Below are 17,045 nucleotides of genomic sequence, written 5' to 3'. Positions count from 1 at the left end.
CCGAGGGGAGAACGCGAAAACGGAGGATGTGGAAAACCTGGAAACTGAAAACGTGGAGGTGGAGGTGAAAGAAGCAGAAATGAACGCGCAGAAATTAAGAAAAAAAAATGTACCGTCTTCCCGTTGGAGGGAACCTCGCCGCGAGGATTCTTCCCGGGGGGTGAAAACCCAATGGAAGGAACGCACGGCGTTATTCATTCTTTCCCGGGCCCGTTAAAAAGGCAGAAATCTTGTTTCCGCATGTCCCACATTCGGCGTGATGCATTTTCCCCGGGAAGGCGAGGCAGCAACAAGAGAGTGCTGATTTTATTTCCTCGGCGAACGCTTGACCGCTTCGCCGGATTTAACCGAGTTGGCTGCAGGAACTTCCACGTCGGTCCAGAAAACAAATGTCCGGGGGAGGAGAAAGAGGAAGGCCCATTACCGGGGAAGGAAGAAACGAGAGACAGGACGGAGGAGGCGAGAAGGAAATATGCGAAGAAGCGACCGAACGGAGGGAGATAATGGGCAAACATCGGGACGAGCCGGAGGAAAGGGGAGCAGCCCCCAAATTCCACCTCCAGTTCTTTAAAATATCTCCTCATCGCTCCAGTCATCCTCGAGTCATCCGAGATGGAGAAAAAGGGGACCGTAATTGCGCGCGCGCAATTATCAATAAGATCTCTCTCCCTCTATCTCCGAGAGTTTCGAGTTCTGATAATTAAATCCGAGATTACTCCGCCGGATGCTGGGACAAGAAGGGGCTTTCAGAGGAATCTCGGCGAGACCCTGGGAGTCAATGGACTCCTCCACTTATTGACGGGCATCCTGAGGGGAACAATATTATTCCGGCGTGAAATCGGTCTCCCCTTGATATTCAATTTTTCTTTTTATTTCCTGGGCTTCGATCCTCTTTCTTCAGCCGAGCTGACTCCACTTAATTAGAGTGGAGGCGTCGCCGGTAAAACGGGCATTGTGTTGTCCCGACGTAGACGACGTGCGCTATCGCCATCGTTCATTCCTTCCCTGTCTACGTGGCTTGACACTTCTCGCATTAGCCACCTGCTACTTGTCTCGGCTCGACTAACAACTACTCCGCCAGGACTGACCCTATCTGCACCCCTTCATCGGGGAGCTCGCTGCACCCTCGCGAGACCTAGGGGTGATAGTTCACTCGCAGACCCCCCATGGAGGGCGAAAATCCGAAAATCGGCACACCTCCCTCACCATCTCAATTCGCAACCCTGAACCTCCCCGATTTCCCCATATTAACCTTCCCTGAAAAAGTCGGAAGAAGGGGTTGAAACTATAATTGTGGAATAATCGGAGAATGGGATAATCAGGGAGTGACTGGTAACGTTCATCCGACGCTTCGTTAAAACCGAAGATTGAGGACGGAGTTTCGAATTAGGTTGTCGCGAAGTTGCAGTTTGTTTAATAAAACTTGGCGGCACCCCTTCCGGGGTGGAGGCATAAGGAGATTTAGGGGAATTTCCCGGGTCGGGGGGAAAAATCAGGGACAGGAAGTCGCGCCGGAAGTGCGTAACGCTGGGGAGGGATTTATGCGGAACAACTTAGAATTTATTTGAGTTCGCGGAGTATCTCCGCGGTTTTCGGCCGCCCGGAGTGGAGCTCAAGTTCCGGGACGGGAGATCGAGCGAAACGAAGTTTTTCGTTTCACCACCGAGAGCGTAGTACTCCTTTTGGCTCGAGGGGACTTGCGGTATAAACAGGACATGCACGTATATACACGTTGCCTGTATACACGATTTCACTCGTTTCCGTCGCGTCTCAGACGACGATTTACTGCAACTCCGCCGCGCGACGCGGAAAACCGAAGCGCGTCCACCCAGAATGATTCTTCCCTATGAATCCCCCAAAAACCGACCGAAAAAAAAAATAAAAAATTACCGTCAGCGATTTCGTCAACTGGGAAATTAATGTACCGACTAATGAATCGTAAGTAACCGTCGGATTAAAGATTCGGAAATAATGGGCGGCTGGTGAGAAATAAAATTCGAAATGTAGAGAATATCAGGGCATACCGAATACAACAGGCTTGATAATGAAAAAGAGCAGAACCCTTGCTCGGTACTTGGATTTACGTAAAAAAAAGAAGTAACAAAAAAATAATTAAAATACCAACAGGGATTTCGTCGACCCAACAATTTTACATGTACCGACTAATGAATCGTAATTAACCGTCGCACTAAAATTCCGAAACAATGGGAGGCCGGCTGAGAATAAAACTCGAATTGTATGGAATATCAGGGCATATCGAATTCATCAGATTTGCTAATGAAGAGGAGAGAAGCCCGTTGGCACTTGGATTTGTGCATGGATTTTTGGAAAATTTTTGCTCTCGATCGGTGACCCGGCGCGGTTCGGGGTCATCCGGGGGATGTTTCCACCCTTTATTTGTTTAATCGAGGGGGGGTGCAACAACGCGGTGAATTACGGTCGGGGCGTGCACGGCCCTCGAAACGAGGCCGAAAATAATCGACGTAATCGGAAGATTATGGCGTGGCCCGGGCTTACGCAATTAATCTGCAGAATTTGCGAAACCGTCCCCCACCCTTACGAAATGGGCCAATTTCGAGGGGCGCAATCGAGAGCTCGGTATTACCGGCCATTACCTGTACAGAGGGTACGGCCCATGTCAAAGAGAGCACTCGTGTCTAGTGTGTCGAATTTTTTTTTTTCCCCCCATTTTTTTACGCGCGCAGTTTCAACGGAGTATAATCCAGAGCGTTTGGCGTTTATTATTCCATATTTCATGGGAGCATTTCCGGCGTAAGTGTTATCATTAAACCCGTTGAGAGAAGGTGGGAGGGGTAGGAAAATTCGCTGAACCCCACCCCCTGAAAATTTGATGCAAGTGGGAATTTCGGGATTCTGGAGCTTCCCACGAGTCTGGTAAACTTGAGGAAGGAAGTTGCCCTCATTCCCCCCGGGGGTGAAGGCGCTCCTGAGAAGCAGTCGAGATTTTTTGAAAACGTCTCTCAGCCTCCCCTTCCGATGGGGGAAAACAAACGGGCGGGGGTGAAAGTTCGACAGGGGACGTCGGATATCGAATATATACGCCAATAAAGCGATCTCCGGGAGGAAGGATACTTCTCGGACCTCCACCCCCCGATGGCCTCAAAGTGGAGCGAGTCCTTTTGTCCTGGCGATTTATACACCCATAGTCGCGGTCGGAGATAATCGAAAGGATCGCCTCCAAGACCGGGAAATTTAATCTCACCCCTGAAGGTACCCCTCTTCGATTTTCCGCGTCCCCGAAACTTGCACCCCCGATCACATAAAAGAGAATCCCAAGAAATTCGGGGTGTAAAAAATTGATAAATAAATTTATACATTTATAATTACGGTTGGAGGAATTTTCCCATAACTCATGGAACCCGGGATTGGAAGCCAGGGTGGTATTTGGGGGATGCCTCGACGAGGGGGCGCGGCAAAGTGCGCGAGGGAATTTTCGCGGGAAGTTCACTTAAAAGCGAGTTATTATGCCGAGGGATGCGCCGGAGAATTAGCCCGGCAGCTACTTTCTGGCTCGAAAATTGGCGGGGTTAGGGGTTGCCGAAGTTGGGGGAGATTTCGGGGGTCTGAGCTCGAGGCCGCGCATGCCCCCGTAATATATTCTCTCTGGTGTACGCCATTGCCTCAATTGCGGCGGAGAGAGGTCGCAGGGAGGGGCGGTGACATTTACAACAAACTAGTACTATGTGTTTCGTAGATAGTCCCGCTGAGAATTGCCCCTCCTCCGCGGGGGGTGTGCCACCCCCGGTCACACGTATCGGACATTGGCGTAGTTAGGGGGAAGGACACCCTTTAGAGTTAATGGTCCTACTGGTCCTGCATACTCTAATCTAGGCAGATCGATCCCGGATAGCGGGGCGAATTTCCGAAAACCACCCCCAAAGACGTGCATCTCCCCTGACGCGCCTCCACCCCTTCTGAAATTGAATACTCCGAGGGTGGACGTGAAAACCGTGACGAAGACAATCGCGAGACGTCTGGGGCGCCTTCTGGAGGGTTGAAAAGCCGAGATGGATCCTTTGTCCGCGGATTCCCTGGAATAATTCCGGCCACCCTTGACTACGGGGGTGGTTAAACTCGGGAATGACCAATGAAGCAGAGAGGGGTTGGGAATCGAGTCGTGGAATCCCAATGGCTAAGTGGTGGCCCTATCTTAACGCGTCGTCCGTTTCATCCCCTATCGCTTCAGCCCCCTAAACGGAAATTAACACCCCCAGGGGGGGCGTCGAGTCGAGCCAACACAAAAATCAATGGATATTATATATCATAAGGTGGGAGGGAAGAAACCCCACCCGGGGGTGTCTAACCCTCACTTATCTCCATCCACCCTCTCTATCAAGCGCCCCTCTTTCTCTCGAGAGGTACGAGCCACTTTGCTGTGTCTTATCAAGGGGGCGTCGGGGCGGCGGGGCAAATTGTTTGTTATAAAAATGTTAATTTCCTGAGGTGTCGGTTTGATCGAGTCCTCTCTCCTCCCCTGGGCCATCCGAGCCCCTGCTACCCTTAAGGAGGGCGTATAAAGTCGGGACAGTCGTGCGATAAGGGCGTCCCCAGGATACGCCTCCCCCTGGCTCTCCTGCCGCCCAATAAACCTGGTTTTACGGTTCTTCTGCTTTTTATGTCGCATTAGGCGAAAGTAAACGAGCATAACGATTTCGCGATGGCGGACCGCCGTTGGGACCACTTGGGAACCGCACCCCCCGCCGACCCCGAGGTTACGAGGTGACGATCTTCCAAGATCAGAATCCTCCCCTGGAATCCCCCGCGATTTCATTTTCCCCCGATTAAGTCCTCGCCTCGTCAACTTGATGGCGATAATTACGCTAATGGCGGGTTATTAAAGCCCGATCTATATCTAAGCGCAGAGATCGATGACGGGGTCGATCGGTCCCTGACCTACCCCAAGGAGGGTGGCTCCGCGTTCTCCAATATTCCCAGGAACTTCTACACGTCCAATTTTTTTTTTCTCTCGATGGAGAATTTACCCTCTCACATTTTTTCGCGGAAGAAGAATTTCTGGACTAATTTCCCTCCCTTATATTAGATGGTTGGGGGGACCATCCGGTGCAGTGGTTGCACGGGGTGCAATGTGTCGCTTTAAAATGTCGCCATATCGGGAAACCGGAAACATTTGGCGAATAGTATATGCACGACAGGCACATAAGGGGTCGTCCGTTTATGGCAGTTGCAGCGACCCTGCATCTCAATAGGTAAAGGGCACTTGTGCACAAACGTCACATACATTAACAATAACTTTGGCTCACATTCGGCAGGTTTCGGTGGACGAGGCCGAGGACAAGGGGCCAATTTGCCCGCCACTTCCCTCGCAATACCACCCCGGAGCTTACGGCGCCTCCACCGCGACCACTACGCCGCAGCTGCACAAACCTACGGAGTACCAAGGTAATTAATTACCTTCAATTACAATTACCGAAAAAAATTCGACATCCCCTAGAAAATGCCACATTCTGTGGGTAGATGTACAGGAAGGGCCGATTTTAATGGCGGTTTCGATGGAAATTGAAATTTCTACTCGAAGTGTTGGCACCTCCTCGTGTACTCGCAGCGGTGGAGGTGGGTGCCTATTGAGGTACGACATTACCGAGTTCTTAGCCGGGACCAGGGCCATTAACGTCAAAAAAATATTCTACGGCCCCGTCGGAAAGGCCGGGAGACATTCTCATGATTTTAAGAACTTTTAGCTCCGTACTTCTTAACTCGAGCTCCCGGGAAATTCTCGCCTCGAAAGAGCACGTCTAGGGTCGTTATCGACTAGGGCCCGAAGTTTCGGCCAGGCAAAATGGAGATTGGACCCTCCACCTTGCTGGCAGTTTCCCGTAGGCACGTTATCGCCACCTAAACGGCCAACTTCCGAGATGGTCGGGAGCCAAACTTTGCTTTATCGCATCCGTCACACCGAAATCCGGGAACGGCTCGTCCCTGACAGACGAGTGGCGCTCTGAAGAGGGTGATCAGCGACGACCTCGAAATTGCGATTTGGCTTAATATATTAATGTGGGAAAAAAAAAAGTGTTCCAAAGATTCAGTGACCGGGTTTGATCAACCAGCCTTGAAGAGACCCACAGAGACCGACAGACGCGCCGTAGGGGAAACTCTCCCTTGGCGCATCCACCTGCACCACCGTAATGTTTGGTCGGTACACCTACAGTATATTTGCAGGTGTTGAGTCCACAGCCTTGTACCTACAGGACGCGATTGGTCAATCCTAGAATTGATGCAACCTGTCACCCGACTTGCCCTCTAACCAAATGCACGATTCCGCGTAGGACCATGAAACTGTCCGCCCTGGAGTTCGGATCAATCTGGGCTTTTAATTCTCCAGGACTTGGACAAATCTGAATTGACCTGTTGAATCGGTATCCTGGTTTCTTGGGAGGGTAGGAAACGAGAAATAATTATTTTCTAGGGGTTTGTCGTGGATAATGGGATTGTCGCGAATTAAAGTGTGTTTGATCAGTTTAGTCGCCTTCCTCGAGTAGTTTGGGGACCAGGTGGAGGTATAAACCGGGGTTTTGTGTTCTTTTTATGCAGGGGTCCACGAGGCGCAGCCAGTCATTCCACTCCTGCTCAACACGATCAATCTCGCCCGGCCAATTCCGCCCACCCAGGAGTACCCATCCAACCCACCGCCCATACCGCCACCACCAGAGAAGTATTACGCCAGCACGGAGATCTGCAAGGTGGGTGAAAAATACTGAAAATTATTACCGCGTTATTATCCACGGCGCAATGCACCTGCCAACTTAATTTGATCTCTTTCTTTCTCCCCGAGAACGAAGTATCGGTCAACTCTTCGGCAAGCCTCGAAGGGCGGTGATTTGTCTCCTCGAGGCAGATATAACGAACCCCCTCGATGCCGAAGAAACGGAGCCGGCTTTTGTGTCCCCATTCGGCATCGCCTGAGAACTATTCCTTGCCGAAGGTTATTCGATGAAAGTCAGTTCGCCGCCTCGTTAAAAAGTTTCGCAGTATTTCTCCGGTTTACTTTCAATAACTCTCGAACACGTCTGGCCCAGAGTCCCCTAACTCTATTACTGCTGCCACCAATACCAGACACACATCAACCCCCGCAGGACGGAAAAGCTCCCGGCGACCGTAACTGGTTATTACTCGGAAAATTTGGAAGAAGCACTCCCCCCCGCCCTTGGAGAAAAAGAAGGAAATTCCCGGGAAAGACCTTGAAACCTAAATTCCACTCCCCAAGGCTTAAGAATCACCGCATTCGGCAATCCAAAATTGCACTCGTTAGGTCGTTTGCACACGGACCGGCAGCGGTAATTTCGTCGGTAATAACACGTAGATTTCTGAAAGTTACATTGTCTTTAGCAGAAAAGTCGGTTTTGCCGGCGCGGGTGCAAGCGGCCTCAGGGTGGGGTACGTCATGTCACTCGTACTCGGTTTCCTGTACATATCTGCTCCGGGATCCGCGTTCCGGGGAATTCCCGTGACATATAGCGATGCATAACGACAGGTACTAACAAATAATCATTAGCAAAGTTTGGCTTGACGGGAAGTTTGTGACGTGTCTGGTTTAGAGTCCCTTGCCGCCATTACCGCCGTCGCCGACGCCAAGTACGCCGGCGCCCGCGAGCGCGAAGGCCTCCAGCAGCCTAACCAGCTACAGCCCCGAAGACATGCTCACCGAGGAGGAGGACGAGGAGGAGGACTGCATCTTCGACTTCCCCCGGGAGAGGCTCAATATCGTCGAGAATCTCGGCTGCGGTAACTTTGGGGACATCCACCTGTGCGAGGTCGATAGGTTCCCGGGATACGACGAGGTCCTGGAGGGCGCGGGCAGCGACCTCGTCGTCGTCAAGTCCCTCAGACCGGGATCCTCGGAGGCCCTGAGGTGAGGAACTCGAAGCCGCCCCTAAATCCCCTTATTTGCAACACCCGGGACCGAATCCCGCCCATCCCTCCACCCGGAGTCCCGGAAAATTCCGATTCAGCGCCGCCATCTATTTTTCGGGTCCGATCATCGAGTCGGGCCGGTATGTTTACGACCGGTCGCTTTTCCCGGGATGGAAGGGTAAATTGGGTTTAGAGGAATGATTCACTTCGGGGTCCCGTAAAATTATGGAGTCCTGGATATAAATGCACCGGGAATGGGTGACGGGGGTGGTTTTCGGGCGGCGGGCCGCGCCCCCGGATTTTCCCCGGAAAAATCCTGACACGGCTTCAAGCCCCTGGAAAAATCGTGGAAACAGCGCTTTTTTCGAACCGGGATCGGAAATTCCTGGCCGATCGGCGGAAAATAACCGAGGGCGTCTTCCTGATCCCGGAGCGGAGCTGGATGCTGCGATTGGGAAATTATCCTCGTTTCTTTTTCTTTTCTTATTTTGAGAATGTTCTTTCTTTTTTATTTTTTTTTTATTTTTTTTTTATTTTTTTCCTCAGGTTTAATGGTAGGTTTCCACGTTAGGGGAAATTTATTGGACTCGCAGATGTTGCCACTCTTCGGCATCGTCAGGCGATACCGAGTATGACGCTTTGCGCAAGCCGCTCGTGCATTCTGGAGTAATGTCCCTCCGGATCCCGTGCCAATGGAAACTGCCCCTCGCAACTGCCCCTCGCAACTGCCCCCGCCTGGCCGGATTGAACATTCCAACTTAGATTAACCCTAAAGCGCCCAGACGCACTCGTCGCATTAGCATTCCACTGTTCGGGGAATACGAAACTCGCGTCAAAGTGGCCTGTTGAGCGTACGTGCCCACCCCTGCAGAGTCCCACCTCCCTCTTCATCTCGCCCTATCGGGTCAATTCGAAAACTGCACCCCTACGACGAGGTCAACGTATACCAACCCCCCAAGGAAACCCGGAACGAGGGGCATTCACTCAGGAAATCCTGGATTTTAGTGCTGGAAATCACCTGCCGCGACCCTGTGGGAACGAAATGCCAGACCAAGACCGATTAGCGACCCTGAAGACCTCTCCGAAGAGTCGATAAAAAATTCAATAGATGTCTCGTTTTTGAGGGGGCTTTCGCAGTTCTATTTATTGTGGGGTTCCTGTTCCTCGGGTGTGGGAAGTGGGTGGTCCGATCGCCAGGAACTTCGTGGCTAGACCAGGCGACTGCCAGATGCATCCGATATCCCTGAAGAGAACCGACCGCTGGCGGCCATAAAGATATTACCGTGAAACGCTTCCCCTCTATTTCAGGATAGAATTTCAACAAGAAGCAAAGAGGCTGTCGCGACTCGCCGATCGGAACGTAGCACGTCTTCTGGGTGCCAGCCTCGTCGACGACCCCATGTGCGTCGTCTCCGAGTACGGCAAGTACGGAGACCTGAATCAATACCTGCAGAGCCACATCGCCGAGACATCCACCGTGCACACCGCGAAAACTCTCAGGTCTGTATTTACGACTTCCAGTCCGCGATGCACCCCGGTGCATCTCGAACGGCCATAAATAATTCCCTTTTTCTCGGCGATTTCGCAATTTAAAGGCCGCCCCGAGTACGCACTATGAATTACGATTCGGCCTCCCCGAAGATGGGTCGAGTTTGCTCCCTAAGTACCCGCGAACATCAAGAAAAATATTTCCTCGTTGAACGAAGTCGTTTGAACTGCAACTCGGTACACTTGAGAACACGTTTCGATATAAGTAAACCGAATTTTCGCTTGATCAAATCGCTGGCTTCAATCGATCGGATATTTTAGGGGAGATGTAATACACGTTTCGGTTGAAATTGATATTCAATAGAAATTCAATGTACTTGAGGAATTTTTTGGTATACACGCGTGGGAGTAGATACGGATATTGGGGTTTAAGGTTAGGTACGCGATTTAGAGAATTTTCGGTAGCACTCCGTAAATTTCGCAAAATTTTTCGGCGCAATGACCCTCGTTTAATTCCACTGATGGACTTAATCCGACTAATGTGCGTTACAAAAAGGTGGAGGAGAAATGGGGCGTGAAGAGTTTTCGGGATCTTTGGCACTTCTGGGACGAGGGAAAAAAAAAAATGGGGGAAAGTCGGCCTGCGTCGTTTTATTTCCTTTGTGTCCTTCTTTCCCCCTTTCTGCCGGAGTCCGCGCGTGTGTGTGTGTGCGCGCACACATAGGCGCGGGTCTCGAAAATGCTAAAAAATCCTCGTGCTTTTTATGGGCCATTTCTTTCCGCGCGGTAGGAATACCCTCGTGGTATTCATGCCGGGTGTACACGGTTTTATGCAAATTCTGGACGTAACTCCGTCTTCCAGGATGCGCCGGATTTTCATGGCCAGGAGTAATTGAAGTTACAAACTATTTACCTCGAATTTCCCGTTTAAGACCTCTGAACGATCCCGCTCCTCGAGGATCTCTCTCTCTCGAAATTGGAGAGGAACAATGTCCACAAAATTCCTTGATAAATGCAATTACGTCGCCTTCTCTCGTTCCTAGATCCTCTTCCCCTCGACCTGTTTTGCATATAAATATTTACGTAAATATATGAACAATATTACAAACAACTGTATATACTCCCAGGAAAGTGTGCGAGTTTGTCGACGCGGGTAAACCGTTTCATGCGTGCCAGGATAAATGCGTGAATGCGAGTGCATCCCCCGATCCAATATCCCGATTGACGGCATTACAAATGCCGTGACATTTTCCGGGCGCGCGGTTTTTTAATATGGCCGACTAAATCAATCCCTTCTCTTCCGTGGAGCAAGGAGCTGACGTTGACATTAACATCGGCGATTTTCGTTCGCGATCCGACGAGCATTGAGAGGGCACCACTCAAAGCAAAACACGCGGAAAGAGCTCTGACATGCTGCGCAATGCCTCGGAAATCCGGGCCGAAAGTGAAAAGGCCCGTCAAAATGCGAGGGGATGTCTAATTGCCCTTTTTGCGGTGCGCCTACGCATAGCCCCGTAATTCACGTTGAATTCATTCAAAGTTAATTCGAAAAATCGCCGGGGGTACGAGAATCGAGACTCCATGCTCCAGATGGACATCGGATAGACCCGTCAAGGATGAACGCACGAATCGGCGGATTTTCTCATCTTTTATTCATTTTTCCCATTTTTATTTATTTTTTTTTTTTCCCACAGGACTCTTTAATTTCACTAATTGCGTTACAAGTAACGAGGCGAACCCACCTCCGGCCCGGCCGTGCATTTCTTCGCTCGGGGGGATGCACTTCCTTTCGCGTAATTCGCTTTGCGCGGGGACGCAATTTGCGTACAGGGGTGCAAACAAAACTGCATCCCCGGACCTGCCTGCAATTACAACTGACCGTCCTTGTTCTTTGACTCTGGTGTGTGTTGCAGCTTCGGCGCGCTCGTGTACATGGCCACACAAATAGCCTCCGGTATGAAGTACCTTGAAGAGATGGACTTTGTGCATCGCGACCTGGCGACCAGGTAAGGACATTTGCAGGGTGCACGAGGAAACTGCAACGTGCCCCCTGCGATCACAATTAGGGAAGTCTCTCCTCTGCCGAATGGTCCTTAACCTCAAGTTATATCGAATTAAATTCAATTAATTTAGATCATTACTTAACAGCGGTTGGAATTCATTCCAGACTCACAAAAGTCTTTCAAACTAGTTGGCATGGGATGATAAGGGGCACCAAGGAGGCGCTCTTCGGGTATAAATAAATTCTTTTCCCAACGCGAACCCTGAAGACGTTCGCCAGGCATTGCGTGCAGGTCGTTCCAGAGGGGGGAGAGGGATGGAATCGACTATTGGTTTTTTTATTTCGCTTCTGCGAGTTAATCGCCGGCGATGTGGATCGATCGCCGGGAATTTCAGGGTGCGCTACTGCGATCGCTTTATTAGGGGGGCACGCTTCATTGTTTTATCGCTTCTGGTGCTTTAACCCGTCCTGGAGGGTGAATGTGTCCATCCTTGTCTAGCCTTCGGTCGGTCCATCGCTCCGTCACTCTCTCGCACCCTTCGCGTCGCCATATTGCCTGGCGGCGGCACGGCGGCCAATATGGCGCCACGCGCTGCCATTTAATGGGGGCACGTGTTCGAATTATTAACTCTAATCATAAACCTTAATTATAATGCCCTTCTGTGTACTGCCACGCATTAATGCGCCGGCTCTCGGTGGACGCAGGAATTAATTACCCTGATTTATAGAAACGAATTTGGGCCAAACGCTCCCTCGGCCCCGAGACGCCGGTTCCCTTCGGGAGGTCCCTTTAAGGGAAAATCGACTTTCCCCTTACATCCCAACATATCCACGCCTAAATCTACGGGAAGATTAATGAAATTAATATTTCCTAGGATTTTTAGCCGATTAAAAAACGGGCGAACGTGAGTACCTGCAGGGGAGCTGTTCTTGCGCGCCAACATGGCGGCGCGTCCCGTCGTGTAGCGGAGCGTGTTTAAGTTATTAACTCTAATCATAAACTTTAATTATAATACGCCCCGGCGTAGTGGCGCGCATTAAACCGGGTCCCTGCAGGGACGGGAATTAATTAGCGTAATTTACAGAAACGAATTTGCGCCGAACGGCGTCCCCGGGACGGGAATCGACGGCCATTTTGGTAGCGGAGGAGCCGCTCCTTTGTGTCCGGACCCTATGGATATTTTTGCGCTTTTGTGCGAAAATCCATAATAGGTTAGGCTCGTGAGTAATGGGGTTTTATGCCGATGCCCTCGACTGGCCATTATGTGCTCGCGATACATCAGCTCGGCATTAATCTTTTTTTACGGTAATACGGTGGGTAATAACGGCCCAATTTTTGAGAGGCTCCCGAATCAGCCGAATCGATCATCTCGGAAGAATCAAATTGAAAATGTCTGGATAACTCCATTACGTCGCATAATTAATTTAATTTAATTTGCTGAGTCCCTATGAATAGATCCAAGGTGACGGATGTAGGAGAAATTGAAATGACTTCTTAGCGGGTGGAATTCATATCTTCGATATCGCTTATATCGTTTATTAAGGTCGAGTTCTTGGGGAGTGGTGACGAGAAGGGGGCGGAATTTTTAATCCTCAGGAACTGCGTGGTGAATCGGGGGTATTCCGTCAAGGTCTCGGACCTGGGGCCAGGAAGAAGCGCCTACGCCGCTGACTACTTCAGGGTTGAAGGAAGACCTCCTCTTCCCATTCGATGGATGGCCTGGGAGTCAATGCTAATGGTGAGTACACTTGACACGGAGCTCTCGCGTTGCTCAAAGGAAACCGAGTGAGCAACAAAGCGCCATAGCGGGAAGCGACCCCACCAATGATCGTTTCATTTAGAGCCCATCCGGCTGTAGGAGTCTAACAGGGCTCAACGAAGAGCAATCTTAGCCGCTGCTCATCAATGAACTCGAGAAGGAAAATGGTCCATTGAGTCCAACACTGTCCGTTGGCCATTTTTTCCCTGCCGCGATTGGCCGGTCCTGGTCTCGCGAAGGAACCCCATTTGACGGGGGTGGAAACGAGTTCCGCGAGTGTTACACGACCGGGGCTAATTGCGGCAGATTAGTCGCGGACAGAATTTCAGAAAACGCGGGGGACTCGCCCCCAGGGGGTGGAAATTGCACCCGGGACGGTGTCGCGCGATCTCCCCCGATGTTTTGCAAATTAACCCCCTAATGTCCGCGGCGGTGGCGATAGCAAACTGGAAATATAACATTTAGCATACATTTGCATAGTCGCCTCAAATTGACTGCGTCATTAATGTTTCATTATGCCCTCGTTATTTATCCCGCCTCATGGACGCACCCCTGGACCACCCCCAGCAGAGCCCGTCTCTTCCTGTCTCGCGTTCTCCTCCCGGTCATTATGTCCTGCTAATGAGACGCGTTTATGTGCGAAATGGCTATCGCTCGGGCCACAAATCACCCTTCGAATTTCACCCCTAAAACGTCTCCAATCCCGTTTGTTCCAAAAATTTCAAAGGTCTCTACCCCGATGGAAAATCTCCAGGATTTTTCCCTCTCTGTCTTCGATGTAATTCTTCGATATCGAAAAATCCTCATTATCTTCGTTGTCAATATTAAAATATTACCGTTCTTACGTAAAGGAGTTATTTAATGTCGATTCGCTCCACTCGGTTTAAAATTGCCGCCGGGGGTCAATTTTCGCGAAATTCTGTTTTCGCTGGGAGGACCTCGCGGGTCCTTTCCCTCGCGTCTCTCGAGTCCTTCCTTTTCCCTGAAGCCCTGCGAGGCAGCGATACGTCCTGGGACTTGGAAGTGTCGGTATATGTATATATAGAGGAGGGAAGAGAGACAAGTGGGAGCAGCGAAGCGCTGGGTGTCTCTTTTGCGGGAAACTTTGGGACGTCGAGGGGCAGCGAGGGGGTAAGTGCGCAGCTCGAGTTCCCGTGCTCGTCGAAGAATGGATTTTTTTTTCCCCTTTTCTCCTCCTCCCAGGCTTTCTCTCGCCTCACCTTGCCTTTGAAATTCTTCCCTGGGAGTGTTCGCGAGAACTTTGAGGGGGGTCGGAGGGAGGCGGAGTAACCGCGTCAAATCGTTTCTCAAACTCGACTTCGGAGGCGGAACTTTCGGTACTCGCACGAGGAGCCAGGAATTACTCCCGTTCGTCAAATGCTTCCCTGTTATTAAATAACAGTTAACGCGCGAGTCCATTTGAAGCCCTTAGAGGTCCTGGCGAGTCCTCGATGACTCCTCCAAGAGTCATCCCCAGGTGAAATTCGGGATTCCAGAGCGAATTCAAGAACCTGGAGACACCCGATATAGTTGTGCCTGGTCCAGGCGATATCCGGATGCTGATGGGAGGTCCTGCAAAACAGGACTACCCGAGACATCCCGCCTCCTGATGACTCGATCCCAATACAATAATTTCCATATGTCTGAAAAATTTAATACAGCGCTACATACAATTTAATAAAGCACTGCGGCCTTTAATTTAAATTTAAAAAAATTGTTTTTAAATTAAAAAAATTTTTTTCCGCGACTTTTCAAATTCCAGTTGACTCTGGCGTCTCGCTCAAAGTCTCGCGGAATGTGTGAAAAGCCGCGTCGAGAGGAACCTAGTGCGTGTATCTCTCGTTTGCCGCTTCGGAAAATCTGCGTTCCGATTTGTTGAATTCTCGGGGATTTAGAAATTAGGTTAAAGCGCGGGGTAGACTTTCTTCGAGCGGCGTTCGTTAGAAAGAGCTTTCAGCGGGGAATGTTTCCCGGAGGTAGGGGTCCCGGGAAATCGGGAAAACCGCTTAAAGTCACGCTCTGATTCAGGCGAGATACTCCGTGAAGAGCGACGTGTGGGCCTTCGCCGTGACATTCTGGGAGATCCTGACTTTCGCGCGAGAGCAGCCCTTCGAGGAGCTGCCCGATCATCGGATCGTCGAAAACGCCACCCACTTCTACCAGGAAGACGAGAGGAGGGTGAGTCGACCGACACGTCCCCCTAAATGGAGAATGAATTCCTATTTCCGCCCCAAATATACCGGACAGATCCAATTGCAACCCGTGAATACCTTTGCTAGCCCCTCCCTGATCTGAATTTTCATAGTATCACTTTGCTTGTGGGAATCTTCGATTTCTGCCGTCCGGGAAAGCGACGGGAAAAACGAGGGATCGCTCGCCAACCCTCGGGAGGGAATTTTTTTTGAGGTTCGATCGACCTCCTAGAAAGGGATGTAATTCCTCTCGGGATGATTATTTTGCGGAGCGCGGCGCTGGCTTTGTTTTTCTTGGGTTCCGGGGTACGTGATATTTTCCTCCGTGGAGGAATTTTTCCTTACTTCGGGTGCTTATCAAATTTGAAGAGGGAACTCCGTAGCGAGAATCGGTACGTTTGATGGCCTCTTGCTTAATAATCGATAAGTCACACACGAAGAGGATGTCGAAGTCGGCACCGAACTCGTAGTAAGGTCGTCCACTTGGACGTGTTTTCAGATCATCCTGCCCCTGCCGAAGAACTGCCCGAAGGAGATGTACGACCTGATGAGAGAGTGCTGGCAGCGAAACGAGACGGACCGGCCCAGCTTCCGGGAGATCCATCTGTTCCTTCAGCGCAAGAATCTCGGCTACAAGCCCAACAGCAACGACACCTGATATAGAGAACTGGAAGGCTGGAACCTGATCCGGCTTTCTATGATCGGCGAGCCCAACGGCAATTGGTGGGGCTGCTCGCCTCTGACCAAGTAGGGAATCAAGGTAGCTCGACGTCCAGGGGACGCGAAATTAACTAGGTGGGTACATATTACGAAGGGGACAATAATCGTGCCAGGAGTTACCAAGCCGCTCGACCAAGGAGTTTGGAATTGACCGGGAACGTCGACGAGGCAGAGATCAGAACAGGGATGGCTCCGAAACAGGAATCGTCGCCCTGCCCAATAAAGGGGACCTGGTGATCGGGATCTCGATCGGTTGATCTTTGATCTTCTGTCCATCGTACCGGCGAATAGCTGGAAACCGACGATCCGTGTCAGTGACCATCAGCAACGACGCCGAGCCGGATATCCCATCTCTGGAACAAGGAGCGCAACAATTGCACACCAGTACATGACAGGAAGGACAATAATCGTGACTCCTAGACGAAGTCCAAGGATCTGATGACCAGGATGACCGGGAATGGCGGGACCCCCTGGACACAGGTCCCAGAACTCGAAGAGGTCTGGCCATTTCTCAGCTGGGGGCAGCTCCTCATCTTTTGACCATTGATCAACTGACGACCGTTCCTCATCTCTTGAAAATTCCTCACCTAGTGCCGAGCTTCGACGCGAGACTTTTCCAATTTCCTGGGGTGAATCTCGGATTCTGCCACTCCGAGGTCACTGGATCCGGAAGGGGGTCTAAGTGGACAACTATCCTTGGGGAGAATACTTTCGTTCGACGAGTGGGAGTCGGGAAAAGGAGGATTCCGCGAGGAGAGGATCTGGTCAGGGAGGATCCTGCATTTCCCTACAGTTGGAAAAGTCACGGGAACAGTGGAAATCCTCTTAGGTGACCATTAAAACTTTCGGCGCCTCCTGGAGTCTCCTGGGAGCGCCGGGACGCTTTTGGCCATTTCGCAGCCCCGAAATCCTGCCAATTAAATATTTTCCGGAGGCTTCCCGCTTTCCCGATGACGAGCGACTGCATCGCAAAGAGGGCGATCACCAATTTTC

At 50.9% G+C, this 17,045-nt stretch overlaps 1 protein-coding gene across 1 annotated transcript in view; it reads left to right on the top strand.

Moving 5' to 3' along the window:
- LOC105699044 (discoidin domain-containing receptor 2) overlaps nt 1-16,198 on the top strand; it is a 51,622-nt gene extending 35,424 nt beyond the window's left edge. Inside the window, exons 9-16 of the mRNA XM_012423742.1 lie at nt 5,292-5,421; nt 6,571-6,719; nt 7,575-7,888; nt 9,199-9,390; nt 11,292-11,384; nt 12,978-13,119; nt 15,169-15,318; nt 15,832-16,198. Coding sequence (XP_012279165.1) covers nt 5,292-5,421; nt 6,571-6,719; nt 7,575-7,888; nt 9,199-9,390; nt 11,292-11,384; nt 12,978-13,119; nt 15,169-15,318; nt 15,832-15,990 — 1,329 coding nt within the window. The 3' untranslated portion in view covers nt 15,991-16,198. The remainder of the gene's footprint in view (nt 1-5,291; nt 5,422-6,570; nt 6,720-7,574; nt 7,889-9,198; nt 9,391-11,291; nt 11,385-12,977; nt 13,120-15,168; nt 15,319-15,831) is intronic.
- The last annotated feature ends 847 nt before the right edge of the window (nt 16,199-17,045 follow it).

This window comes from Orussus abietinus, unplaced genomic scaffold, assembly GCF_000612105.2.
Source record: "Orussus abietinus isolate OABI.00-Male unplaced genomic scaffold, Oabi_2.0 scaffold3, whole genome shotgun sequence".
In the NCBI taxonomy this organism is placed as follows: Eukaryota; Metazoa; Arthropoda; class Insecta; order Hymenoptera; family Orussidae; genus Orussus; species Orussus abietinus.
Note: the sequence above shows the minus strand (reverse complement) of the source record. Positions and strands in the feature narration are given on the sequence as shown.